Genomic DNA, 26,200 nt, shown 5'->3' with positions numbered 1-26,200 from the left:
ATTCTGGGTAGTCTCAAGTAGTCCCCCATCTCCAAACTACTTCCCTCCTGATTTCTCCCCACAGGGTGTTCTCCACACGCTTTCCTGTAGACTTCTGGATTCTAAAAGATTTTCAGAGAGACAATTCCAAGATCAGACATGCATACTGCAAACTCCCTCCCACGTGACTCCAAGTCCTGGCCGATACGGCCCCTGCCTCCCAGGGCTGCCATTCCAGGGCCTTGTCATCACACCTACCTGCAGGAGAGGGATTCAGGCCCCATAAAAGAAACCGCTTCGGAACCTTTCCTCACGTGGCTCCTTCCCTGTCTATTCCTGGGCATCATTCAGACCCTGGTGGTGCAAACAACACCACCTCTGTGAATGGGATACAACTGACCACTCCTTCCCTGGGCCAAGCTTAGGTCACTTCACTATATATGTTTATTACACTTTTATTTTTACATGTATCTTCTTCAATTAGATATTAAACCATTTGAAGACAGACACCGTGTCCTATTTCTGTTGTATGTCCATTGCCTGATACAGAGCCTGGCACAGAGCATGTCCTCAGTAAATGCTTGAATGGATGAGCCAGTCAATCAATTAAAAATCTCATAAAACCTTTACTCTAACCATTAAGCTACTCCTATAGCAGCAGATGGTAAGCTGTAGCCTGTGGGCCAAATCTGACCTTTCACCTCTTGCCATACAACCTGCAAGCCAAGAATTTTTTTTTTTTACATTTTTAAATAGTTCAAAAATATTAGTACAATAATATTTCATGGACATGAAATTGGATGAAATTAAAATTTCAGTGTCCTCAAAGTTTTGGTGGGATATAGCCATGCCCATTCTTTCACGTATTGTCTATGGCAGCTTTCCTGCTACAAAGGCAGAGCTGAATAATTGTGACAGAGACCACCTGGCCCCCCAAAGCCTAAAACATTTACTATCTGGCTCTTTATAGAAGTTTGCTGAGCCTTATCTTATAGAATGGAACTTGGGCACCCTTGTCATTTTATCATTCACTCAATGGATATTTACCATATGTCAAGTGTTCTGGCAGGTTCTGGGGGTAAAACATAGAGCCAAGAAAGGTACCTGCATGGTGGGACTCAAAGTCGGGGTCCAGAGCAGGAGAAGGAGACTCAAAAATAATCTTATAAGTACCACTGCAATGACGAGTCTGGTGGGTGCTAAGAAATGTTACGTGGGCTAACCTCCCATTATACACTGACAGTTATTATCATTATTAAAGATTGTCAAATCAGTGCCCAAACTGTACAGCACCAAGGTAGATCTCTTTTTCTCCTTTCCCCCTTTTTCCGTCCCTAGACTCTTGGCTCTCAATCAGGTTTCGCTTTTAGACTGACTTGTGACAAGCTTCTGTTCCCTGTGTGACACCTGCCCACTTCATAACCCCGGGTCTGAGAACAAAGCCTGGCCCGAGAGGCACTCAGGCATCAGTGTGGAATACATGGAAGAATTAATTAATTAGTAGAAGAAATGTGGGCCAATTCCTTGGCATCCCTGGGCCCCCGTTTTCTCGTAAGTACAATAAAGGACACATTGTTCCCAAGTCCTTCCAGTTTTGCTCTCTGCGATTCCTCACGTCCTTAGAGGTGGCCCCCATCCGGCTTTCTGATTCACTCATTTCCTTGGACATAAGGCAGCCTCCTTCTGCCTCTGTGGCCTGATGCATCGCCTCCTGAATGACACATGAACTCTGCCCAAGGCAACGCAGCCCACACCAATCCGTTCCACAGATCGCTGCTGACAGAGAACAGGGAGTATACCTTGGGGTTTCAGCCAAGGTCTGCTCAAGGTCTTTGGCATAAAGGGTGGCCAGGCTGCACACACACCAGCAGAGAAGAGAGAGAACACTGGCTTCATAAATTGGCCCATTAGAGCTAAGAATCACGAAGATTTTCTCTCCACACACATTTTCAGATTGCGACTTCAACATGGGTTGGCTATTTTAAAACACACACAAACCACCCCCGCCCCGTCCTCCTGGACACACACACACACACGCTACTGATCATTTTTGAAGATCCTGGAACCTGTAGGGCTCTGGAAACCTAATTCCAGGATGACTCAGTAGCTCTTTCCCCTCCGGAAGCAGTTGTTTTCCTTTGCTACCTATACCCAGTGGAAGCAATTTGGACAAAAGGAGATCTGTACGCATGGGTATTTGTTTTTCTTGCCCTGTTAACTGCCTCATTCTAGCAGCCAGAGTCAGATAACTGAAGTGTCCCTTCACCAACCACAAATGCTTCCAGGATTCCTGTTATCCCTGGAATAACACAGCCAACTGCTCGAATGTGTTTCCTCCTTGAAATCTCTAAACTTTCCATATGGCAAGAGGGCATCCAGAATTCTGTTTTTCCTTCTATTGTAGCTCTCACTCCTCTTCTGGTCTCTTCCCCTCTTTTTTTTTTCCCCATCTAAAATATATATATATTTCAACTTTGCTGAGATGAAATCCAGCCAGAGAGTCAAAGGAAATGACAGAAATATCATAACAGGAAAAATAAACAGGCTTTCTCTTCCCTAAAATGAGTTGATACAATTCAGGATAAAAAATATTCACAACTTTTTTCGGCCTCTTTTCATATTATTCTGCATCTACTAGGGGACTGAAAGCATATTATATGAAAAGCTCTATTACCTTCTACAGAAATGACCTTTGAAACCCACCCAATGGTAATCAATGGTAATATTCTGCTAACTCGCCTCCCAGGAGGAAACAGTAAAATACTACTACTAACACAGAGGCATCTCATTTCAGCATCACAGTTCTGTTTCATATATAGGTGCTGCTATATTGAGGTATATGTATTTTGACTACACTCAAGTTTATTAATAAAGTTCCTATTTCTGTTTAGGTTTGACAAACATGTCTATTCAGAATCTGTGAATTCTTTCATTTTTGTAAGCTGACAGCTTGATGTGTGAAAAGGAAAGTGACTGATCACTTCAATATTTCTTTCAAATCCAAAACCAATTCAGTCAAAAGACGGGAGGAAAATATCCTCCTGGGCTTAAAAAGATTATGTAAACAATTGAAGATGGTCCTTCACTTTAATGAAACAGGTAACACCTTCACTCTGGATTCAGGCTAGAATTCCTCTCCTAGACCTGTGTTGGATGCCCGCTGAGATTTGGTTTTGTTAGGGGAGTGGTTTCAGCACACGTTTAGCCTGAATACATATGCCTCCTTCTCAAAATCCTAGCTATTGGACTGACAGTCATCTTTTTCAGGCTTCTAAACATAGTCTGGGGACCCTTTGAGGGATGGGTTATCTTCTCAGCATCAAAAACTTAGACCTGGGCTTCCCTGGTGGTGCAGTGGTTAAGAATCTGCCTGCCAATGCAGGGGACATGGGTTTGAACCCTGGTCCGGGAAGATCCCACGTGTCGTGGAACAACTAAGCCCGTGCGCCACAACTACTGAGCCTGCACTCTAGAGCCCGTGAGCCACAACTACTGAGCCCACGAGCCGCAACTACTGAAGCCCGCGTGCCTAGAGCCCATGCTCCGCAACAAGAGAAGCCACTGCAATGAGGAGCCCGTGCACTGCAACGAAGAGTAGCCCCCCCGCTCGCCACAACTAGAGAAAGCCCGCGCGCAGCAACGAAGACCCAACACAGCCCAAACTAAATAAATAAATAAATTATTAAAAAAGAAAAAACACCTTAGACCTAATTTCAGCTGAGGTTAATTAACCAGGATTCAAGAAGAGCGAATTCTGAGGACAGCAGCTCTTATGGTGTCCATTCCTACTTTCTCTCACTAGGTGGCAGCACTACACAGCAAATCTTTGCAGAACAGTGGCCTGGAAAACGCAAGGGTGCTGAAGCGAGGGGCTGGGGAGAGCCTCTGAGTTACTGGAAGAGGACAGACACCGGGGGGCAGGTAAATGCAGGTAAAACACAGAATTCTGTGTTTCTCATAGGTCCCTTTGTGCTTGCAATCGAGCCTGGCCCTTCCTCTCCACCAGACTAGAAGTGCTTTGACTAACGGGAGGGAAGCAAAGGCATATCGCCTAAAATAAATTTTAAAAATGAAAAATCAGCATAAGAGGGCCTCAGACAATGTGCACTTTGCTCCAGTGGCCATAACATTTGGGAAAGGATTTCTGACTTGGTTTGCAAAGTCAAGTTACAGTGTCTTAAGTTGCCTAAAATATTCACCTACCATGTTAAGAATATTTAGTTGTTAATCTGCTGTAACCACTTCAGTGTTGTCAACAGATGCCAAGTCATAGGCTTTGTAATGATACCAGACAATAGATGTAGTAAGAGGGAAAACAGTCTAAGAAGACCATATTCTATAGAGAAGACACCAGAATTTCCTGTGTCCCTGGCAGAGAAATAGCCTACATCAGTTTCTAAAAGGCAAGTCACTGTAGCCAAAAATAATTGATCTGGAGGAGGAGGAGGGGGAATGGGGGGGAGGGGCAGGAAGAGGAGGGTGAGGAGAAGATGCAGGAGAGAGAGTGGGGGGAAGGACAGAGGGCAGACGGGGAGAGGGAGGGGGAGAAGTTGCCACTGGACATTGAGAAGGTGTCAATATGGCAAGAATCAGCCAAAGGTGATCAACGGCTATGCTTTTAAGAGGAGTATTCACTACCCAGCCAGACAGCCTTCCCTGTCAGGCTTCACTCATTTGTCATCTTCCTGTCTCTGTAAACATTTGGGTTTACAGCCTGGGGTTTGTAGACTTGTCTTTCCCATCATGGGGGAAAGACATCTTATTCACAGTTTAAACTCCAAGCCCAGCACAGCAACTAACATATTACAGTTGTTTTAAGGTTTGTTGAGTGAAAGAATAAGTGAAAAAGATAATAACAACATAATAGGGTTCCTTAAACTAGGGCTGAGATTAGGGTAAGGTGAGTGAGGGGCCCAAGGAACAAAATCTAAGGAGGTGCTCGCTTTCAGGGCCACTGCCTCTTCCTAGTTCCCTTGTTACCATACGCCAGTTTTGTTTATATGCCTTCTCTCCTTGATAGGGTTTTTGAAGATTTCCATCTCTCCTCACGTATAAGGGCTAGTACTGAACAGTGAGTACCTAGTAGTAATTAAAAGCGTAGGCTCTAAGATCACAAAGCCCTGAGTTTAAATCCTTACTGCATCACTTTCAGAAGTCAGAGCTAAGGAGACAGTTCACCTCCACCAGTTCCAGGTTCTTCTGTCTTATAGGGCTGTTAAGAGGATGAAATGAGAAAGCATATAAAGAGTTTGGTGCAATACCTGCTACATAATACATGGTAACTCTAATCATAATAACAATAAAACAGCAAATATAAGATTTTGTTTTATTACTAGTACCTTTCTAACCAATATCAGAGGAAAGTTCATTTTATCAAAACTGATTAGTAGCTAGGATGTGCAGACCTTTAGAGGAATGTACAAGAATATGTAACACAGTTGCTGATCTAGAGCAGGGGTCAGATCACAAACTTTCTGTAAAAAGCCAGATAGTAAATCTTTTAGGCTTTGTGAGCCATAAGTCTCTGTCTCATTGCCAAAGACAATATGTAAATGAATGGGTGGCTGTGTTTTAATAAAACTTTATTTACAAAAATAGGCAGTGAGCCAGACTTGCCAATTCCTGATCTAGTTGAGCCAGGACTTGTACGTATTCCTTATAAAAACACAGCCAACATCAGAAGACTGCCCATTCGAGATACAGATGATAATAGTTTTAGAAGAGTCCAGATCATAACTGGTTGAGTTCAGGTAAATACTTAGAGAGGACAGCTAGACAGGGGAACTACCAAAGTTGTGGAGATGGGATATATCTGCAATTGGGGTCGGAGTGGCTGGTAAGTAGGGTGGTTGGAGAAAAGAGGCGAGACACTCACAAAGAGGCAGACAAACAGGGGTGGAGAGGGAGGTTGGATGAGAATATAAAGGTCGGAGACTGTGAGACTGAGTTTTTACAAAAGGGAAGAGTTTGCTGTGCCCCTGGTCGGGCCGGGAGGATGTTTTTCAATCCACCCAGGAAATACTGAAGGAAACAGTCCCCTTTGTGGGGTGGGTTGCTCAGTTCTTATCTGGGAAAAGAGAAGTTGAATATAGTGATTGTCATATGGGAGCAAAGTGGTGCCTTTCTGGTGTTTGGTACTTGTTTCTAGTAATACAGTGTGTTTCATTAAAAACAGAGCCCTGCTCATCACCCATCATCTGCCCTTACCTTGGCCAGCAGGCCCAGGTCCAGGCCTGGGCATCTCAGCGTCTCCAGGTAGGATGACTGGGAAAGAAGGTTTGTTAAAGTAAATGATCCTGGGGGAGGAGAGGGGTCAGGCCCTATCAGAATCCTTTCCAGGAGAAGGGAGCTGAGGGACTCTTATCTCAGAGGAGGGAGAAGGGCAGGCTTGAGGGAAGGGATGGGAGTTGGGCCTGGGATCTCTCCCCTCCCTTCTTCGTTCCAAATCTCCAACACATCCTCTTCCTATTTTCCTTAATGAGCCAACTCTATCCCAATTCAAGGGAGTTTAGGAAGAGATATCCACCCAAACTGGCTCTGGAGGAAATATGAGTGACTAATAAACACAAACAAAGGTCCTTATTCTCACTAGTAACCCAGGACTTGGAATACCTTAGAATAGAGTCACATATGAAAGATCAGAGGTCTTTCTAAAGAGGGTCCCTCTGTTCAAGTTGAAATTATACGGTGGAATATAATACACTGGGTATATCTCAAGATGTAAATGATTCAGATTTTAATTTCAAAAATATACTGAAATAAGGGATTACATCCATAAAGATACTGATATTTTGGTAGGTAAAAATAGTAAGGTTTACTAGAATATGAGAATCCTGGAAACGGGCATAGCAGCCACTACTAGAAATCACGGTCAGCCTCACGCTAGGCTGGACTACTGGTCCCCAAAGTGTAGCCCCAGACTAACAGCATCAGCCGTTCCTCGGGAACTTGTTAGCAAGGCACACCCTCAGGCCCCAACCCAGATACACTGAATCAGAAACTGGGAATGGGGCCCAGCAACCTATGTTTTAACCAGCCCTCCAGGTGATTCTGATGCACGCCAAAGTTTGAAAGCCACTGATCTATCTAGAATACGTACTGTCCTTGTTCTAAAGCAACTATCCTTAATGATGACCGGAGACTCTGACTCAATAGATCTGGGAGGGGGATCACATGTATTTGTTCTTGTTTCCTAAGTTTTTCAGGTATTCAGGTATGTTCCTGATTTAAGAACCATGCCTGTGGAGGGCTTCTCAGACTCAGCTGAACGTTGGAATTACACAGGGAACTCTAAAGCATTACGATGGCTGAGTTCCACCCTAGTGATTCTGATGTACTTGGTCTGAAGTACAGCCTGGCTGGGGCTGGGGCTGGGGCTGGGGCTGGGGCAGAGGGAGGAGGTGGGGAGGGAAGTCTCAAAGCTCCCCAGGCGATTCTAATATACTGTCAATTATATTATAATATACACTAATATACTAATGTATCTAATACACAGTTCAGCATGTATTGGGTTGGCAAAAAAAACTTCGTTCGGGTTTTTCCATAAGATGTTACAGAAAAACCCAAACAGATTTTTTGGCCAACCCAATATGGCAATTAATTACCTGGATAATTTATTAAACCAAATTCCTCAGCTCCACTCTCCAAAGAGTCTATAGGTTTGGATGGGGTCCCGAGAAGTTTCACTTCTAACGAGCTCCCAGGGAATGTGCTGGCCAGTACTGCTCTAGAGGAATATGCTTACTTTTTAGATACCTGGGATCCACTTTGGGCTGGGATGGCCAACTTTCCTCCCTCTGAACTCCTGGACATTTATTGTTCATTCTTCCTTATAAAGTACCCACCCAATTAAATTACCAACATCTTTAAGGCAGAGCTGTTTTCCCCATCTGTGGGCCACTCCTAGGAATCAGTGAATTGCACACAGTAGGTGTTCAGTTGAATAAGTGCATGAGTGTCTTGGAGCTGCTTCCCAGTGTTCATTTTCTCCCTACTGGATCAGCTAGCCCGGTCAATCCATCACGGCCCTGATCTCATCGAGAAGAATCAAGGCATCTATTTTTTGAAGACGATGGGAAGGTAAATATCTGTCCAGTCCTAGGGATTTAGGTTGCTTGGGGAGACTGTTCCAGTAATACCCCAGATGAAGTACAGCCATCTGGAGAGGGTTTGGCATCGATGAAAACCTACTGCTGAAGTTGTTCCTTGAAGACATTCATTTTAGAATGTTATTTCCAATTTGGCATATCACAGAGCTGTACAAGTCAGAGAGGATTTAGAATCTCTGCTACCTACAGAGGGCATCTTATTTAAAGCATGTCCCTGACAAAGCAATATCAAGGGAACACAATTGGAAATCTCCTACAGGGGAATAATTTCCCTAGAGGCAGTTTCAGCTACAGAAACCACTGGAACAGCAATCAGCTTCCTGACAAACATCTAAAACCTTTAGCATTCCACTTTGCTGGGGCTGCCTTCTTCGGAGCCCAATCACAGGGACAGAACTTAATGAATTCATTTCTTGTCCCGCTACAGCAATTCAGTCTCAGTGCCATTGCCAAGGTGCATGTGCCACGGAGGCTTCCTGCCCCGCCTCCAAAATAAAATAAAGCTCGGGCGAAGAGTAGAGCCCATATTCTCTAACATGATGGTCCATTCAAGATGGACTAACAACAGTAACATGGATGATTTTTACTCATTTGACTACTAGTATAGAATAAACCAAGAAGCTCAGAAGAGGGGGCTGGTAAAAAAAAAAAAAAAGTTTGAAAGCTGATAAGTTATAGAATTGTCATTGACTCAATTTTTCCAAAGAATGGAATGAGTTACTTTTCCTCTCAATTTCCTTTCCCACCTGGGAGTACCAATTCAATTCTGGTAGGATTTGTCAGGGGACCGGGGCAAGGAGGAAGCTTTAGTCTTTCATCTGATTGGACAAGACTGTTAGACTTATTTTTTAAAGTGTAACTATTATGGCTAGATAAGCTTATAGCTTAAGCATAATATAGTATTGAGAAACATGGACCTTGGAGGTAGATTGCCCAGGTCCGAAGCCTGGCTCTGCCACGTACCTACTCTGTGACTCTTAGCAAGTTACTGAAACTCTCTATGCCTCGGTTTCCCCATTTATAAAATGACACCTATTTCATAGTATTCTTTGTAAGCTTATCTGAGATAATGATATATTGTATATGTATATGCACATATATACATATACATACACGTACATATAAATGTATAATGTGAACACATCTATCACTACTCTGGTTACAGACCTTTCTCTTTTAAAGCTCTCTCTCTCTCAACCTCTTTCTGCCCCCAAAGACATCAGACCCCAAAAAGAGAAGTCACACTTTTAATTTCCTTTATTATTATTATTATTTTAAATAAAACCACTGACTGTAGGGAGGGGTTTACTTGGAAGGCTTTGGGCTTTAGAGAATCTAGATGTAGGAGTTGAAAGTCCAGCCGCCTCAGTTATGGAGTAGGTGACCTCTGGGGACTCTCAAAGGCCCTTCCTTCCACACCTTGGGCACTGTGACCTGGAACCCCCTTGGTCATCGTGGTTGAGTCGTTATCAGATGCCAAGTACCTTATGGGAGGACAAAGTGAGCCAACCCACCCCTCTGCTAGCCACAAACTGCCCGTTTGAGTTTGAGTTCGCTTGTCGCCCTTTCCTCTTCCATCGGACTTAATCTCACGCTAATCCAGCAAACTCCAGGACAGTCCTGTAGGGGGAACCAGAGTCCTTTCTTTTCAGAGCCCAAAAGGCCATTTCGGCTGCAGTAAGAGAGTCCTGGCGATGAAGTTGGGGCTGGTGCCAGGGCCTCTATTATACCTTCTTGCCTACTCCGGCCTTGCGTACATTTAATTCCCTTTGGGTAGGGTGGGGAGGGGTTTCACTGACACCATACTAATGAATTCCCTAGCAGCCGTCCAAGAAAGTGAATTACTTCCTTTCAATACAGGCTTGGTACCATTGGACCTTCCACTAAAAATAACTTCAATAAACATTTGTTAAGCTTCCACTGCGTGCAAGAGTGTCCCAGAGGTACAAAAAGTAAAAGTTCATGGTACTTTCCAACACAAGACTCACATCCGAGAGCAGCGGTGTCCAAGAAAATTTTCTACGATGGTGGAAACGTTCTCTATCTGTGCTGTCCAATACCTTAGCCACTAGTCATGTGGATCTCTTAAGTACTTGAAATGTGGCCAGTATGACTGAAAAATTGAGTTTTTATTTTATTTAATTTTGATTTCAACCTACGTTTAGATAGTCAGATGTGGCAAGTGGCTACCCTACTGGATAAGCACGGTCTAGGCTGGAAAGCCTTGCTACTTAAAGTCTGGTCCCCAGGCCAGAACCATCAGCATCCTCTGGAGCTTGTAGAAATGCAGAGTCTCTGATCCCACCCCACACCTCCTGAATCAGAAATTGCATTCGAATAAGATCTCCTGGTGCCTCATGTGCACGTTGAAGCTTAGGAAGCACCGTTCTAGGGAGGAATTCATTCAACAGTCATAGTTAGAAGATACATATATATGCAAGTGGTTCTCATCTTTACCGTACTTTAGATGCAACTGGGGAGTGTTAAAAAAAAAAATGCTGAGGGCTTCCCTGGTGGCGCAGTGGTTGAGAATCTGCCTGCCAATGCAGGAGATGCAGGTTCGAGCCCTGATCTGGGAAGATCCCACATGCCGCGGAGCAACTGGGCCCGTGAGCCACAACTACTAAGCCTGCGCGTCTGGAGCCTGTGCTCCGCAGCAAAAGAGGCCGCGATAGTGAGAGGCCCGCGCACTGCGATGAAGAGTGGCCCCCGCTTGCTGCAACTAGAGAAAGCCCTCGCACAGAAAAGAAGACCCAACACAGCCATAAGTAAATAAATAAATAAATTTGAAATGCATTTTAAAAAATTAAAAAAAAAAAAATGCTGAGCCTGGGTCGCTCCCCCACTCCCAACCCAGATCCTCCCATTTAATTGGTTGGAGGTCTGGCCTGAACATGGTGAGTTTTAAAAGCTCTTCAGGGATTCTAAGAGACAACCAAATCTGAAAGCCACCCCAGCACAGACTAGGACAGTGGTTCTCAAAACTGGGTGGACATCAGGATGACCAGGAGGGCTTGTGAAACACACAGATTGCTGGATCAAGCTCTCAGAGTTTCTGATTCACTGGGTCTGGGTTGGGTTCTAAGAATCTGCGTTTCTAACAAGTTTTCAGGTGATGCTGGTGATGCTGGTCTGGCAACCACACTTTGGGAACCACTGGCTTAGTCATTTTTAAAGCACCGACTCCAGAATCAGGCTGACCTGGGCTGAGTCCTGGATCCACCATTTACTACCTGGGGAAGTTACCCAATCCCCAAACCTCAGCTTCCTAAGTTGTAAAATTGGACTAACAGTACTTACTCATTGAGTTGCTGTAAATGCTAACTGAGATGATGCCTGTGAAATGTTGAGCCCAGTGTCTGCTCTTAATAAGCAATCAAGTTCATTATTATCGTTAGTGTAAGAAGACACCCATTCATTCAACAAGCACAAACTGTGTGTCAGGCACTGTTCCAGACACCGGGAACACAGCAAAAAAAAACAAGACGGTCCAGGTCTCTGCCACAATACCCACAGAACTTGAGTTCGAACTGAGAGTAGGAAACAGACTGATTATACAGCTCTTACGACGTTAATCGCAAGAGCGAAGGAACTAAAGGTCAGGGAAGAATTCATTCCAGCTGGGAGGAGGGGAAAGCTTCCCCCAGGAGGTGGGGTTAGAGCTGTGCATTCCTGAGGAGAGAGATGATATTCAGAGCAGCAGGGAAAAAACTCACTCCTGAGGCAGGGACGAGGGAAGGCGAGCAGGGCAGATGCAGCCTGGTGGGGCTGCAGCTGGAAGTCTAAGGAGAAGGAGAGGCAGGGCTGAGCGCCTGGCACCGGCCTCCACTCTCTGCCCAAATCACACTCGGTGTTTGGTTCTGTTTTGTTTGTGTTTTTTGTTTTGAATATCAGTACACTAAAAATTACTGATGTCCAGAAAGTGAAACCAGCCAAAGGCTTTCACTCTTGATTACTCTCCCCCAATGCAGAGTTTAGCTAGTGAAGGTTCTGATATGAACCTCACCTCACCTGTTGTGGAATTCCTCAAGCAAAGGAGGGGCCTTGGGGCAAGACGCCCTATAAAGTGGATGGACAACACAGAGACTCCTGGCCCATCAGCCGAGCCCCCCTGAAAGACTGATCACTGAAGGGGAGAGTGGGGCTCTGACCCCGCACGCTGCTTTTCCTTGGGAAAATGGTGACAGACCGTCACAACTCATTCACTCATCTGGCATTCTCCAATTCCATTTCTCTCTACTCTTAAGTAAATTCCAAAAAAGCAAGAAAGCATGAGCTCTAAGGAAAGAGGACTTTTAAGCAAAGGACATGCAGACCAAGCAGGTTCTTCTCGGTCATGACAGCCTCACAGGAAGGGGTGCCCAGACCTCTGTAACTTGCTTAAGTACAATGATAACAAGCACATCTATCTAGTAATTCATCTGTTCCCAGGAGGAGAAAAAATAACAACAAAAACAAAACTCAATGCTAGATAGAAATGCAGGGAGGGGTAAATTCTCTGGTTCCAAACAAGATCTCTCCGTGGGTCTCCTCCCATGATAGGCTGGAAAAGTGCAAAGAGTCAAGGGCACAGAGGGCCCTAAATGCCTACTAGAGCTTTTGGACTCCAAAGCACGATGTAGAGCCACTGGCAGGTCTGAACAGGGGCATGGGTCCCAACTTAACAGTTCCTGGCTCTCTATGACTTTGGGCAAGTCACTTACCCTCTATGAGCCTCAGTTTCCTCTTTGGCAACATGGGAATAATAGGAATACCCCTTTCAGTAGGCAGAATAATGCCCCCACAGATGTTCATGTTAACACCCAGAACATGTGAATATGACAACTCACATGGCAAAAGGCAACTAAGATAGCAGGGGAATTAAGGTTGCCAATCAGCTGACCTTGAGATGGGGGAGGTTATCCTGGATTATCCAGATGGATCCAATGTAATCACGAGGGTCTTCAAAAGTAGAAGAGGGAGGCAGAAAAGAGAGGCAGAGAGAGGTGAGGACAGAAAGAAAGATCAGAGATGCTGTGTGAGAACTCAGCCCACCGTGGCTGGCTCTGAAGGTGGAAGAAGCGACCATGAGCCAAGGAATGTGGGCTGCCTCTGGAAGCTGGAAAAAGCAAGGAAATGGAATCTTCCTGGAGCTTCCAGAAAGGAGCACAGCCCCGAGAGACCTATGTTGGACTTCTAACCCACATAACTGTGAGATGATAGATGGGTGTTGTATTAAGGCGCGACGTCTGTGGCAATTTGTTCCTGCAGCAATAGGACACAAACACATCCATCTGGCAGGGTTGTGAGGCTGATACCTGGCACGCTGTAAAAACACTTTCTTATCTCAGACGGTATTAGCATCCGTGGGCCCCTGCCATTCTCCAGACAAGGTAGCCTCCTCTCCCGCACAGAATGCTCGCTGCTTCCCACTCTGCCTGTCTCACCCATCGTCACAAGCCTCAGCCGAGCCCCAGCCCCTCGACGCCTCCTCGCTTTCCCCCGCCCACGTGAGCTCTTTCTTCTCTGAACTGCCCCAGCCCTTACAGCCCGGACCTCGCAATTTCGGACGTAATTATACAGCTGATAGTGCTACCTGCTGTTGCCGCACGAGTGTTTATTTTGGTCCCCAAACTAAATTGAAACCTTGGTCTCCAACAGGAACTATGTTTTGTCCTGTTGTTGTTGTTGTTTTTAAGGACCTGTACTTTTTTTTCTTTTTTTTTAACAGTCCTGTTTTTATGACCTTTTGACACAAAAAGGGACTGCTCAGGCGTATGTTTATAAGCAGATACTCTACATCATTTTAATTGCCCTCTGACTGAGCACTAACTCATTTTTCTATTTTTTAGCAGAGTTTTCTATTTTCCAGCAGAGTTTGCTAAAGGGTCTAAGGTCTAAGGCCGGGTCTAACACAGACTAGAGAAGCAGGTTTAGTTTCTGACCCCAGTTCAGTGACTGGGGCTCCTCACCATACCCTGATTTCATCGGTCAGAGAAGAGGGGGCAATGTTGGAAATCACAGTAAAACTAGGAAAGAAGGTGGCCAAGCATGTGTTCCTCTTATCCCAGGGCTGAGCACGCAGTAGGTGCTCAATAACGGCCAGTTAAATGACTGGCTGGTGCGTGCATTCTTTTTTTTTTTTTTTTTTAAAGGATTTTCTTTTTTATTTATTTATTTATTTATTTATTATTTTTGTCTGTATTGGGTCTTCGGTTCGTGCGAGGGCTTTCTCCAGTTGCGGCAAGCGGGGGCCACTCTTCATCGCGGTGCGGGGACCGCCCTTCATCGCGGTGCGCGGGCCTCTCTCTATCGCGGCCCCTCCCGTTGCGGGGCACAGGCTCCAGACGCACAGGCTCAGCAATTGTGGCTCACGGGCCCAGCTGCTCCGTGGCATGTGGGATCTTCCCAGACCAGGGCTCGAACCCGTGTCCCCTGCATTAGCAGGCAGATTCTCAACCACTGCGCCACCAGGGAAGCCCTGGTGCGTGCATTCTTATCTTTTCCTCCACTCTCTTCCTTTAACCCCACAAGATGACCCTCAACAAAAACACATCAATAAACAAAGAGGGCACAGCCCACTGACCTACCTCGGGGACACAGTTCCCACAAGAATGAGACAAACAGACAAAAGCGTTCTCCCCAGAGCATGTTATTCGAGTCTCAAAATAAGATTCATCTCTCATTTCAAGGTACATTTATTTTAGTGAGGATTTTGTGAATAAGCCGGTGTGTGGGAACAGGAATTAAAATAAGCAGCGACTTGCTGCCTGCCGACATGGATGTCCTCACATCCCACTGCCTTATTTTTGGTTCCATTCTGGTTTGTTTTCTTCTCTGGGACTTTAAAATATGACAGGGAGGTTAGAAAGAGAGGCTGGGGATAATCATGGCTTCTGTTCATGAAGCTCGTCCTACGTACGTGGTCACCCATTACCTCACTGAATCCCCACTACAACTCCTTGAGGTGAGTGCTATTATTATCCCCATCGGACAGGTGAGAAGACTTGAGTTTAAGACAGGGAAAATGACCGTGCTCACAGCGACCCATTGGCAAGTGGCTGAGTACGATGTGAATCGAGGTGGTGGAGCTCAGGACATGATACCGATTCAATTAGCTCTACCGACCTAGGACCTGCAGGAGCCCCCGGGATCTACCTATATATCTGTTTCCCTCTCTTCCTCTCAGGTGGAGCAGGTCCAATCCCCAAGTTTCTAAGGTACCCTGGGACTCAGGAGACTGCACGCTAGCTCTGTTTGTTTCCCTGGTCTTAATGGCAGTTCTAGAAACTGGAGGTAGACAAGGAAAAGTGAGAAGAAAAGGAGACACGAGCTATGTGTGTTTTTAAGCAAGATCTCTTCCCTTCCCTGCCTGCCTGAAGTGAAGCTTCTATGAGATAGGACGAGATAGAGGGAGGCCAACATAAAGCAGCAAAAGCTGCTTAGTCATTCCCAACCCAGCCCTCAACACCCCAAATCTCTCAAGGGTAAGGACAGAGGCAGAAGAGCAGCCTAAGAGAACGGACATGAAGTCAGACCAGATCTTGGGTAAAGCACGCCTTTCCCTACTCCCAGGCTACAGGACCCTGGACAAGAAAGTTAACTTCTCTGAGCCTCCATCTCCTTATCTGTAAAATGGGGACAATAATTCCTACCTCATAGGTTTGCTATGAGGATTGAGTTCACGTTTGCAAGGGCTTATCAGAGCGCCCAGCACATAGCACAGCTGGAATTAATACTAGCTGTTTTTATTAATATACTGTCCAATGCACGAAGATGATGCATGCAAAAAAGTAAATAAATATTGTACTATATAATATGCAACCATATATTAAGAATAGGAAATCAAACGTGATGCAAGTTATGCTCCAGAAAAGGTAAGGGGGGGGGGGGGTGGTGGCGTGGTATTCACTTCACTTTTTATCCTTCACGGTGCCAGCTATAGCACAGCTCTCTGCTCTTGACCAGGCTCAAGAAGTGTGTGCAGATCTGGGACAGGCTTCAGTTTCCTGCATCTTGTCCCAAACCTCAGCCAGTAAAGGCAGTACTTTTCATTTTCTAAGAGGAGGGCAGCACTTTCTGAAATGCCCTATTTGATGGGATTATTCCTTTTCCTTTATAAGCCATACCTCATGGGAACATTCATTTTATCTCTGACAGCTCATCGGTACAATAATTGTTTCACGGTGTAATAACCCATGTATTAAATCAGATGCAGGAACCTCCTTGAAATATCATTATACTGAATTCTCTTCCATAACAGGCAGACCAGTTTTGGATTTTACCCAAGGGGCTTAGTTACCAAAGAACCAAAAGTATGCCATTAAAGGTGTTTTCTCCTGCAAGAGGAGAAAGGTTATTAGTTGTTGTTATTATTACTTCATAGCCCCAAAGGTTGCTGGTCTTTGTTTCCAATTTCAATAGTACTTATGCTTCCTACCATACTATTTACTTATTTAAAGTAAATAGTAATTAAGTAAATTAAGTAATTAAATTAAGTAAATTAAGTAATTAAGTAATTAAGTAAAAGTAAATAAGTGATTTACTTATTTATTAGGCTTGTTTTTTCCTGTTCTTCCCCCACTGCAATGTCAGAGGGTGGGGTGCTGCCTATTTTATTCACTGTTGTTTCCTAATCATCTGGAAAAGTGCCTGGCACATAGTAGCTGCTTTATAAACATTGTTCAATTCATGAACAAATTAAAGCACATTCTAGACCATATTATTTTGAAGAGCAACCACAACTGAAGCAAAGTGTCTCTCATTACTCTTTTCTCCCTCTCTTTTTTTTTTTTTTAACTGAACTATAGTTGTTTTATAATGTGTTAGTTTGTGGTGTACAGCAAAGTGATTCAGTTATATATATATGTATATACATACATATATATTCTTTTCCATTATGGTTTATTACAGGATATTGAATATAGTTCCCTGTACCACACAGTAGGTCCTTGTTGTTTATCTATTTTATGTACAGTAGTTTGTGTCTGCTAATTCCAAACTCCTAATTTATCCCTCCCCTACCCCTACCCTCTCTTCTCTCTCTTCCATTTTTCTGTTCTCTCAGATTGATTTTCACTAGATCAGAACACACCTCCAAAAATCAGGATGACATCATCCACAAAAAGGCCTGGGTTGTTTTTTTACAACATCCAAGTCCTCCAAACACTAAGATTCCAGGGAGCGTTTCACTCACAGCAAGGAGACCCGGCTCCGCACCCTGACCTGGGGCGAGCCCTACCAGCTGCAGAGAAGGGATGTCTCCACCACAGTCATGTAGGGGTCCTCTCCATCTTCTGGGACCACAAGGGACCCTGGCATAAAGTTCAGATTCAGGAAGTATGAGGGCTGGAAGGTAATTTAGTCTCAACCTCCCATTTTTCTGATGGGAAAACTGAGGGTCCAGAAAAGTGAGTGGTTGTTCAAGTACACAGAGGCATTAGAACACAGCCAGGAAGAGAAGGCAGATTCCTTTTCTTCCTCCTTCCTTCTTCCTTTCCCCCCTCCACCCTTCTCTCTCTTTCTCTCTCTCTCTCCTCCCTTCCACTCTCTTCCTCCCTTCTTCCTTCTCTCCCTTCCTTCGCTCCTTGTCAATTTGTTTGGGGGGTGTGTTTGTGTGAACCTTTCACAACAGGATGGTTTAGAAAGAGCCCCAGTTAGCAGTCCATACATAATCTTGACCCAGGTACGCTGGTGATTTAATTCACTAACTTCCCAGTCCTCTGCAGCAACCAAGATCCCAAATTTTCTCAAATTTCCCATGAATGATGCAAGAGGCTTAGAGATTTTCTGAAATGAAAGAACCTTAGCGATTGTCTAACCCAACCTCTATTTCACAGATGAAAAACAACAGGCTGAGGGAAGAAGAGTGAGTTCCTCAGGTCACAAGGCTGGTTAAGAGCTCAGCTGAAATGGCTGGGACCCCAGGCACCAGAGCAAATTAACAAACAAACACTCAGGATGTTTCTCAGATTGGTGTGCAGCTCTAATGGTCTCATCGTGCTGGCAAGAAAACCCCATCTAAGCAAGCACCCCTCAGATCAGGAAGGAAAACATTTCCAATGAGCAACTGAATACAATGCTAATGAGAAAACTAGTAGAAAATAGAATCCAAATAAGATACACACACAGAAATACACACATACATGTATGTATGTGATTACTGCATATATTGTATATAAAAGATACTTATTTTTAAATACTTGATACTAGGTATATAATAAATTCACAGTGCTAGCAAGGACGTCAAAACATACTGCTAGCAGAAGCATATCTTGATACAACATTTTTGAAAAGTTCTCCATTAATATCTTCACAAACGAAAAAATACATTCTCTTTGATCCAGCAAGTCCTCTTCCAGGAATTCTATCTAGAGATAGAATTGCACAGATATGTGGATGAGAGTGTTGACTGAGCCACTGTTTATAGCAGAAAAGGAAACAATCATGTGGTGCATCATTTGGATCATGGCCGAATAAATGCAGTACAGCAACGTATGGGATTCTGTGCAACTGTCATAAAAACGAATCATTACAGAGCTGAAGGCATGGCTGTCATGTATTAGTTAGTAAGAAAGCCAAACTGCAGTGCAATGTGACTGATACAATGATTTTGTACAAAGACCACCACCTCTAAAACACTATTATGTGTGCACGTCCGTGTTTGTTTGTGGTGAAATCAGCATGAAGGAAAGATGTGAAAGTCTATAACGCTGAGCATCCCAGGGAGAGGGCAGTGATGGATGCGGGCGGAAGAGACACTTAATATTTTCATTATGCATCTTTGAATGTTGATACTATTTTATATATATATATATATATATATATATATATATATATACACACACACACACACACACATACATGTATACATATATTACTTTGAAAAAAAATAGGTTAAGACCAAACATTTCTGAAAATAAAGACAGAAGGAACCCACAACTAGTCCTCTGAGTCCTGTTTCAGCCTCCCTTCTTCCCCTGTAGACCCGTGACAGCAGGAACACTCTGAGGAAATTATTCAGTGTGGCAAAGAGAACCCCGAAGCTGTCTCTCTAAGCCTTTGGCTGCCATGACCATCCTCTGAGCTAGTTACTTTTCCCACCAAATTGTCCTAATCCTGATACAGGAAGTGACCTGCCAAGCAGACACAGGAAGTGAGGTGTGAACACAGCTCCAGCAAAAGCTCTTCCTTTAGCACAGGAACGGAGCTTGATCTCCCTCAAGGTGAGGATGACCCTAGACACTTACCTTATCTCCCACCCCACAAGGGAACTCACAACTGTAAATAAACCATGCAGGACCCACTCGTCACAAAACTAAGAAGCAGACAGAAGCTAACTTTGGCAGGCAGGCCTTCTGGGGCACCTGAATCAGCTACTCGGAAACTTGGCCTTGTGCCCATGGGCTTCTTCATCCAGTCCTGACTCCCAGTTGAATGAAGAGTGACAGAACCATGAATGGAGAGGTCCTGGCTGTGACAGTGATGACCACTGGGCTTCAACAACGCTAAAACATTCCCGGAAGCACTCACTGTACACATCCTTCTGGGCTAGTGCTTGCTTCCAAGAGGACTCTCACCATCAACTTCTAAAACGCCAGGAGTTGTTCATACGGATCCACAAAACTTTCTTCCTGGGGATTCCCAGTCCTCTGATGCACCCCAGATGCACCGGATTCTATATCTCAGCCATGGCTCAGAAACCAGTAAGGAGGAAGGAAGAGAGATTGACTTACCAAGCCAACTTCTGTTTAAGTACACAGACACAAACACGGGGGGGACCGTGAAGAAATCTACTACAGAGTTCACTTCCAGCCAGAACCACAGCTTATCATTGGCTGCAATAAACTGGGGGAAAGAAAAAAGAAGAGAGAGAAAAAAAACAATGAGAAGCATGGTGCCGGCATTCAAACTATACTCTTCTGCCAAAGGGTGCGTTTTGGTTTTTCACGGGGGCCTGGAGGGAGCGTTTGTGTTCTTCTTATATCTACACCAATCACATGCTATTTTTGTCTTCGAATTTGCATACACTCTCTAGTCTTTTCTAGAGAGTGACTGTAAGCTCTGTTAGCCTTGGAGAAAGATCAGGTAGTATATTTTTCTGTGGTTTTCAACAGCATCATAGGGAAGTTGGAATTATCTCACCTTTCTTAAAGTCTCTAATATAAATATAACTATAAATAAAGCATATATGTATGCATTCATTCACACACACAATCTCTGTAATCTACATTCTGTACAGCTCCCTTCATAAACAGGGTCTAGTATAAATCCCCCAAGCCGCAAATTCTGCCAATCTAGCCCCTTGATTCAACCCTCACAACTCACTGTTCTCTCAGGATTCAGCTAAGTGAGCACTGATAAGCATAATTTTAAGACTAGAAGGTTTTTTTCCCTCCTATTTAAGGTAACCATGCATTCATGCGTGACTAGAGAGATGAAAAACAGTAGACCAGTAGAGGTGTAATAGTTATTTCAATGCCTATTTCTCCTGCTCGGAGCAAAATTAACATGTACTTCAGGAAATGCTGAGCTAAGGAAAGGGCTCTCTCACAGAAAATCAGAATGCGCATCTATCGTCTCCCCTGGAAACAACGGGCTTCAGCTTGCCTGCGGGAGCAGGTGCTGATGGGAAATGGTCCCTGGGTATAACACTTGCATGCCTCATCGTGATACTGAGCAGTGTTGTTCAAACTTACCCGCAAGCCAAAGTAGAGAAGGAAGAACACGTTGAAAGCCATGTCGATCTGTAATGTGAAATCTTTGTAGAAATTCTGGCAGGATTCTATTGGGCTATTAGACAGGAAGAAGAAAAAGCGAGAGGTAAATGAAAAGCATCGTCAAGTCTTCCACATTGCTGTGCAGTGGTGGTGCTTGGAGTAGAGGACAAAATGAACATTCATAAAACATTTGGTCTTTCTATCCCCTGTGATCATCAAGCAAGCATTGCCAAGGGGTCTTTCCATTCAACCACACAGTCTTTTGTTCTTTTATTTGTTTTCATCATTTTATACATATATTATTTTCATCATCATTCAACAGTTGAGCTAAGAACCTAAAGAGGATCATGCAGACACCTTGGAGGAAGGACAAGCAGAAGAAACCACCAAATCCTCAATTTCATATTAACCCTTAAAGAACTGACTTCTTTTAGAGGACACAAACATAAGCTAAAAGCAGTCCCTCCTACTCTCCAGCACATTAGAAATGAAGCCCATTTTCAATTAAACACAATGGCTGTGTTTTGGACCTTTTAAAAGCCATCAGTTGATTAATAAGAAAGGACCCAGGAGCACCTCAGGAAAGCTGTGGAGGAGAGGATCCTGGTTGATGTCCTGGCTAGACTAAATATGGACTTAAATGCAGCACTCTGATCTGGGGAAAGAAGCATTGCCCAACTGGTAAAATTCAAGACCATTAAACCAATATATTGAAGCAGTACTCTAAGGGTTAATTTTTTTTTTTTTTTGGCATGCAGGTTAATTGCCTTTGCGTGTGTCAAGCAGCCAATGCGAATCCCCAGCACACTCTACTTTGTTCAAGAGTAGGCAGTTCAAAAGGGTACGACTATACAAACTGGTACATGGCTTCCATGTGCTTTCCTACATCAAACTGATCAGAGGATCAGAGTGTGAAAAGTCCCACGGTTTGGGCTGGGTGGGAAGCAGGAAAGCCTCATAAGCCTTTCAAAGCTGTGAATGAAAAGTCACAGTATACTGTTATCAGTACGCAAATGGTACCACTCAGGCCAGGAACATCAAGAAGGTGAGGTGAGGGAGAGAAGGGAGGATGGGGAGAAGTAAAATACTTTCCCCAGATGGGAAGCAACATGGACCTCCGGGCCAGGAGAGGGCTAGCTTGAGAAGTGCAGGATGGAGGATTTCCAAGTATCACCACTTCGGAAATCGCTGTACGCGATACCAGTTAGTATAGTTGTACTTCTGTAACGGCAATGCTTGGTTGTTCAACAGGCAGGAATCTGTGCAGTATGAGAATGCAGGGCCCACTTAAAGGCAGTGTGAGTCAGTCTGTGGGACTCTCCGATCATGTTACATGCACCGGATTTATCCATTCTTCATCTGTATTACAAGTCAAACATGCCCTTTGTCATCTCCCAAATCATAAATACGTGGAAAACCCTCCAGACAAGCATGAAGAGGAATCTACATTTGCATTTACAAACTAAGCGGACTGAACAAAAAACAAACACTGAAAAACAGTTCTTGTATAAAGGAAATGGCAACTGCTAGGTTTTCACTAAGGGAAAGTGGGAGGAAAGACAGCATGGAGTTTGCTTAGTCCAATGCTGAAAGGAGGCAGGAGCAAAAGAGACTAAACACCACAGCCCACCCTGCTCTTTGCCTGGTCTCCTACTCAGGTATTGATTCAATGAAAAAAGGAGAATCCAGGCCTGGAGTTAACAAGTGACACTTCTATAATTCCCAAGCCATGATGGCATTTTGTTTTGTTTCAAGAACAAGACCCACAAGGTCCACATGTGTCAGAGTTCTTAGCTACTCTAGCTGTAAGGAAAAGTACGTGAACTAGGTTGACCAGAAGTCCACTACAGATCCCAAGGGATGAAGAGACAATGCACCTCTGTGCTATGTAAGCCACTGGTATGACGTGCTACAGAAGTAGTGAAGAGTAAACAGTGTTTGTGTGTGTGTGAGGTGTGAGTGAGAGAGAGAGAGAGAGAGATTGAGGATGGGGGGGCTCTGTTGGTAAATACTGTATTGCACTCATGTCTTCCCTTGTGACAGCAGTGACTTAGCTGTGCATTATAAATTCGTTTTCATCAAGACTGATGTATACACAATTTAGGGGATGGACAGAAAGTCTTGGTTCTCAAGTCTATTATGGAAAACCCACTATCACTTCACCAAGGCCACACAATAACCTTATATTGCTCTCACAATAGTTATTGGTGGTATATTTGAGGGTCCTATGAGTTCCCTAGCTCCTATTAATTCCATGGCTTCTGTAGTTAATTTCATAGTAACCTTGAAATACATCGAGCAGGGAAAGTATCTGCTAGGCTGTGGAAGAGAATGGAACAGTGGGGGAAGAGATGTTAGCTCAATGCCATTGAGGATATTTCGGTTCGACACAAATGGAAGTAGATGTTTGAAAGAGTATAAGGAATTAGGCTGTAGCAACTCATTTCCACTGTTTCTTGACCTCCTTGTCATCTCTGCTGTTCCCTCCTATATTGCCCCATCCCTAAAGGCAGCAATGAGAGGGTTTGATGCTAAACGACACTCTGTTGAAAAATATACCTCAACAGCACTGCTGACTTACAGAGAACAATGTTGAAACCATAACAGACCTTTCTCTAGTCTTTCTTTCAAAACTTTAGAGAACTGATTTAATCATCCTTTTATATCATTCCTTGAGTCTTAGACTTTGAGCTGAAACAATAAAGGAAGTAAATTATGCTGCTGGTGCTGGCGGCTTTCCCTCTGGCCGAGGCTCAGTAACATGAGCCACTTCACTAAGATGAAGACGGGGGAGAGAAGCAGGAAATTCTGCAACAGAAGAGGGCCAGCCCCCAGGAACCCGGTAGGACCAGAGTGATCAGGGAGTCTGTTTTCTATCTCTCTCAGCTCTTTCCTGCTTGCCATAAGAGCCCAAGGAGAAATGTCCTGCCTAGTTTTCTCAAGTGGCATCAGAACGGTTTATCAGGATCCCCTCCAAGATAAATCCTCTGAGCGCCTTTAGTCCATGGACTCACACAATCAAAGACCACAGAGCAGAGATTCTAAAGCCCCATCATTTCATTCCCCAAATGGAAACAACCCAGGGAGAAGTTCATTGATCTTATAAAAAGAAAATACAGAATTCAACAACTAAAGGGTTGGCCGTATCAGCCAGGATTTATTTTCCTCCCAAAGAGACTTTATCTTAATGATTAATGTTCATTGTAGGATGGAGAATGAAATACAAACTCCTCTTCCTTCTTGTGTAAAATAGAAGAGTTCCTTGTCTAGAAATTTTAAGAGCTAGAAATCACTTTATTTTTTTCTACAAAGGAAGGTGACTCTGAATTACACACTTAAATTTGGATCGCCATTCTGATGAGGCATGCCCACATCAGAACAGGCTTTTTATGGACATATGTTGCCAACAGAAAAATAAATAAATAAATAAGAGTTTTAAGAACTGAAATAAAACACTAGTCCTGGTAGTAGAACTGACTTTCCCTAAATTGCTCTTGGTTAACTAATGACTTACTAATTAGAGGAGATAAGATACGTGGTAAGCTGATGGACTGTTCATTACTAGGCTCCCATAGTCCATGGATCAAGTGTGATACTAAAACCTTAAGCAAATTTAGCATTTTGATCAGGACTCAATGATTGGGGCACCTTCAAAAGAACCTCAATAAAAAGCTGCTTCTGATGGGATAAACTTTCAGCGTAGAACAGAGGTTGGAATACGAACCCTTGTTTCCTCTTGACCATCAAGTAAGCATATCCTCAGTATTTGGATGTCTCTACAGAGGAAAATGAGACTCACCCAAGTGGGAAATATATCTCTTTTTTCACCTATTTAACAATACAGTATCCCACGAAGACCTCTGAGCAGGAAGATCCAACAGTCCTTCTTGAACACTGACTTCAGAACTTGTCTTTCCAAAGCATGAGGCAAGCAATGACTGACTACCCAGGTTTTCTTTCAAGGGGCAGGGGGCTAAGGACAAAAATCTCACTTCTAGCAGTTGTGATGCCTGCATCATCTCCAAGAAGGAAGTAACTGCCTCTCTTCTCAGCCTCTAAAACTTCCCTGGTATTTTCTGAAGTCTGTTTTCCTAACTCTCTGAGGCTGGCTTTCCAACCCTTTGAAAATATTTCTCCAGAACAGTGTTTCTCAAGCTTTAGCACGCACCTGGAGGGTTTGTTAAAACACTGGTGGGCCCCACCCCCAGAGCTCCTGATACAGTGGGTCTGGTACGGGGTCCTGAGGATTTGCATTTCCCAGATGCTGCTGCTCAGCCGGGGACCACACTTTGAGAACCACAGCTCTTGAAGAACTTTCCTGCAACTACACACTCCTTACAGGTGTTGCTGCTCAAGGTGATTCCTATTCAGACCTGAACAAAGAGGATTAAGCATTCCAGCCCATCCCCAGACAACCACCTGCCTACCATTTAACTAAGTGCTGACATCAAGGGGTTGAACAGAGACTATCATTTTCAGATGTGAACAGGGCGATGGGGGTGGTGGGGAATTAAGGCAATACAGGGAAGTAATTACAATGCCGCCATGCAAGCTTCACCAATGACATTCCAATTAACAACCAGAGAGCGCCTGAGGAGCACATTCTTAGTTTAAGATTAAAAGGAAAAATGATGAGGGCTGGATGGGGAGCGGTTATGGAGACCGTCATTTATGAGAGAGAAAGAAATGTTAAGCATCTTAGGAACAGCAGCAGCAGCAAATATCCGAGATAATTTAATAAATAACCACATGAGAGGGAAGGGACTAGCTGAGGAACAAAACAGCACTTTGTGAAATAATTTCCAACATCTAAATTCTCCTCACTCTTGTGGTGAGTCCCTTTTTAAATTGGATGGAGACTTCTCAATTCCCACCAGGATTACGGACCACCAGAGTTCAGGCCCACACGCTACAGACGTGAATCAATACAATAAGCTTCATGATTCCAGACTCTCCTCCTAGTCTCGCCTCTGCAATGTTGCCGGATTAATTTAATTAAAAGGTGTCATTCATCCACCATCATGGCTCTCTCCTGCCTCATGCATCAATTCCAAGTCTGGCTGAGAAAAATCTCTAAAACCTAGCTTCACCCTATATCTCCCACTTTCAACCGTGCTCCATGTCAAAGCCCTCTGCTGCCACAAGCTGGTATCTTCATAATTTCATGCATGTGACACCCCCCATATTCCTAATTATTTATTTCTTTGTTTGTTTGTTTGTTTGTTTATTTTTGGCTGCGTTGGGTCTTTGTTGCTGTGCGCGGGCTTTCTCTAGTTGTGGCGAGCGGGGGCTACTCTTCGTTGCGGTGTGCGGGCTTCTCATTGCAGTGGCTTCTCTTGTTGCAGAGCATGGGCTCTAGGTGTGTGGGCCTCAGTAGTTGCGGCTCGTGGGCTCAGTAGGTGTGGCTCGCGGGCT

General features: G+C 44.1%; 1 protein-coding gene across 12 annotated transcripts in view; it reads right to left on the bottom strand.

Moving 5' to 3' along the window:
• KCNMA1 (potassium calcium-activated channel subfamily M alpha 1) overlaps positions 1-26,200 on the bottom strand; it is a 751,659-nt gene that overhangs the window by 286,231 nt on the left and 439,228 nt on the right. For all 12 annotated transcript variants that reach the window (XM_057531254.1, XM_057531255.1, XM_007166550.2 and 9 more), the window contains exons 4-5: positions 20,765-20,858; positions 19,802-19,913 (exon numbers count right to left, since the gene is read on the bottom strand). In XM_057531254.1, coding sequence (XP_057387237.1) covers positions 19,802-19,913; positions 20,765-20,858 — 206 coding nt within the window. The remainder of the gene's footprint in view (positions 1-19,801; positions 19,914-20,764; positions 20,859-26,200) is intronic.

The sequence above is a fragment of the Balaenoptera acutorostrata genome, chromosome 16, assembly GCF_949987535.1.
Source record: "Balaenoptera acutorostrata chromosome 16, mBalAcu1.1, whole genome shotgun sequence".
Lineage (NCBI taxonomy): Eukaryota > Metazoa > Chordata > Mammalia > Artiodactyla > Balaenopteridae > Balaenoptera > Balaenoptera acutorostrata.
Note: the sequence above shows the minus strand (reverse complement) of the source record. Positions and strands in the feature narration are given on the sequence as shown.